Raw genomic sequence first — 3,124 nt, 5'->3', positions numbered from 1 at the left:
TGTTTATGTGTAGGCATTGAGGCGTTCTTTGGAGCGTGTGGAGTGGATGTCGTGCAGCTCCTGCTCCTCCTTGGACTTGATGTCCTCGTACTTCTGCATCCGGCTGGCGTCCTTCAGGTAGCCCCAGTTGGCAGCCAGAGCCATCAGGAAGTGGACCTGGGGACGGCAAAGAAAGTTCCACTTATTAAAAGCAGGAAAATCTTGTACGTTCACTTCATAACGATCTTTCTCAGTGAAATTAAGATTTTTTAAAAAGTTTCTTGTTTTAGAAGTGGCAGTTTTTCAAACAGATCAGGATCACTTCCTGTTTGAGGCTCACAGCCAACCAGATTTGAGTTTAGTCCTTCTCACCATGGCGATGACGGCAGCTCCAGCTCCCGCCAGCGCGCACACAAACAGGTGGAAGGTCAAGTCCAGCTGCAACACAGAGCACACCATCATCATCACTGTCACCATCATCATCATCATCCTCCTCCTCCTCTCACCTCATTGGATTCACACATCCTGTAGAACTTCTCGGTTCCCGTGCACACCTTCCTGTCCTCAGAGACGGTCACCGCTCCTGGAGAACACAGCAGAGATCTTCGTCACATATCATCATCAGCAGGAGTGGCTGCAGTCTTTGGTTCTGCACCATTACCCGGGTCAGGCCGTTACTATCCGGGTCAGGCCTAGTGTGACCGAAACACTGAACCCAAACCCATCTGTAATTCTGTGAACCATAAAACACCTCATACAGGAGGAGCCTGCAGTTAGGAATGTTAGCCAGCAGGGGGCAGCAGAAAACCTATGGTTGAAACCAAACAACATGGAGGAGCCCTGGAGCTGTTGGAACCACAGATACTATACAGGTACGTCTATGGTTGGAACTCTGGTTCTGAGGGCCGATCATCATTATTGTCTACTGCGCACGTGTCACATTAAACACAGCTCAGAGGGGTGGAGCCTAACACAAACACTAAACCTGGAGCAAAACAGACCCAGAACCAGCGCCGGCTCGAGCCAGTGGGCCGAGTCAAACCCATGGAAACCAACATTACACTAACAGAACATTACAGTAGAACACGTGTCCATCCTAATGAACATCCAACCATCATCCATCCATCCATTATCTATCTGTCATCTATCATCCATCCATTATCCATTGATAATGAATGGATGATGGATGCTGGTTGGATGATAGATGGAATAAGGATTTGATGATGGACCATCGTCCATCCATCAATTATCCATCATCCAGCCAGCATCCATCCATCCATCATCCAACCATCATCCATCCATTATCCATCCATCATCCATCAGGGGAGACTCTCCAGACCAGAGACGATATTTAATCGGTGCAGAAAGTTCTGGTTCTCTGATGTTGCAAACATCTCAGTTGACTCATTTCAGTGAAAAGGAGCAGCGGTTCTTGTTTACTTAAACATGGACCGTCCCACTCAGCGGTTGTGTTGATAGTCTGTTATCATCAAATGATTGCTGAGAATCTACTGAACTGTTTGGAAATAAGACACTTTCTTAAACTCAAACAGAAGCTGCTGTCAGAACAACTCTCTGTTCTTGTCGTGGTTCTATCGGATCTGAACATCTGGGTTTGTTGACAGCTTGAACCTTCTGAGAACAGAGGTCTGTTATTTACTTCTAATGCATTTAAGGAGTTTCTCAAACATCAGCTAACGTCTCAACAGTAAGATGAACCTCAGACCTGAGGAGACTGACGTTTTCTTTAAATTCAAGCGTTTTCTCAGTAGAACATGAATGCAACAGTAAAGCACGGCGGTGGCAGCATCATGTTATGAAGAGATAAATGGATAAACTGATGAAGACTTCTTGAATAAAACCTGTGAATGAAAGGATCCGTCTCCATGACGACCAGAACCAACAGTCCAGTTCAAACTGGAAACACGAGCCGAGCTGCCGTCATTAAAGACCGAAGGTTCTGATGATCTGGATCCATGAGTGTCTGACCCGATCAGCTGCAGCCCTGTGAGAACATCACCAGAACAGAACCAAGGCGGAGTTTGCTGCCGTTACCGAACTGACGCAGGTCCAGGCAGAGGTTGGCTCCCTCCACAGAGCTGGCGTTCTGACACATGGACCAGACGTTGTAGTACATGAAGACCGGGAGGCTGGTGAAGGCCGTCACTCCGAGCCACACGAGGAAGAACAGGTAGGCCAGGAACATGAGCTGCAGACACAGCAAGGAGAGCGTCAGAGCAGGTGGGACGAAACTCGAGCTGAGACAGAAGAACCGGACGTTTCTCTGCAGCTTCAGCCTCGACTCCTCTTAGACCTACATGAAAAGTTTCTACGACCAAATGTTGAAATGTTTGATGAAGCTGAGACCACCTGAGCCTGAAATGTGTCAGACTTCATGTTTGTTGTTTCTACTCCCCGATTTAAAACACTGAGACCTGAAAACTCTGAAGGTTTTCAGAAGAAAACCTCCTGCTGGACCCTGAAGGAGGGCTGGGACTAACACCTGGAAACACAGTTTGACCTGTGAGCTTCAGCAGCAGAAGCTGAGGAGTTCAAATGATCAGAAGGTTATCGGTGGTGCAGCGAGCATCTGCATTCGTCATGGAATCAAACACCCAGAGATGAAACATCTTTGTGTTTTCAGGTCCAACGTCAGGGGGCAAGTTTCACCTGGAGCACCTGGACCCTGGTCATGTGGCCCTTCAGCCACACTGAGAAGTCTCCATTGACCCAATAAGTCGTCCAGTTGGGACTGATTGCTCCATGTACATGGTTCAGGCCCCAAAACAGCTAAACCTGGAGGCCAAGTTCATCCTCCAAAACAGCTGAACCAGGAGACGAGGTTCAGGCCCCAAAACAGCTAAACTTGGAGGTGAAGTTCATCTTCCAAAACAGCTAAACCTGGAAAAGAGGTTCAGCCACCCAAAAACAGCTAAACCAGAAAACGAGGTTCATCCTCCAAAACAGCTAAATCTGGAGACAAGGTTCAGCCCCAAAACAGCTAAACCTGGAGACAAGGTTCAGGCCCCAAAACAGCTAAATCTGGAGGTGAAGTTCATCCTCAAAAACAGCTGAACCTAGAGACGAGGTTCAGCCCCAAAACAGCTAAACCTGGAGACAAGGTTCAGCCCCCAAAACAGCTAAA

General features: G+C 47.8%; 1 protein-coding gene across 1 annotated transcript in view; it reads right to left on the bottom strand.

The window, feature by feature from the left end:
- The window catches only part of LOC119422291 (neuronal membrane glycoprotein M6-a), a 21,916-nt gene continuing 18,792 nt past the window's right edge, over positions 1-3,124 (bottom strand). Inside the window, exons 4-7 of the mRNA XM_037689615.1 lie at positions 2,035-2,188; positions 486-562; positions 352-417; positions 1-156 (exon numbers count right to left, since the gene is read on the bottom strand). Of these exons, the coding sequence (XP_037545543.1) occupies positions 4-156; positions 352-417; positions 486-562; positions 2,035-2,188 (450 nt within the window). The 3' untranslated portion in view covers positions 1-3. The remainder of the gene's footprint in view (positions 157-351; positions 418-485; positions 563-2,034; positions 2,189-3,124) is intronic.

Source organism: Nematolebias whitei, chromosome 16 (genome assembly GCF_014905685.2).
Source record: "Nematolebias whitei isolate Nwh7 chromosome 16, NemWhi1, whole genome shotgun sequence".
Classification (NCBI taxonomy): domain Eukaryota; kingdom Metazoa; phylum Chordata; class Actinopteri; order Cyprinodontiformes; family Rivulidae; genus Nematolebias; species Nematolebias whitei.
Note: the sequence above shows the minus strand (reverse complement) of the source record. Positions and strands in the feature narration are given on the sequence as shown.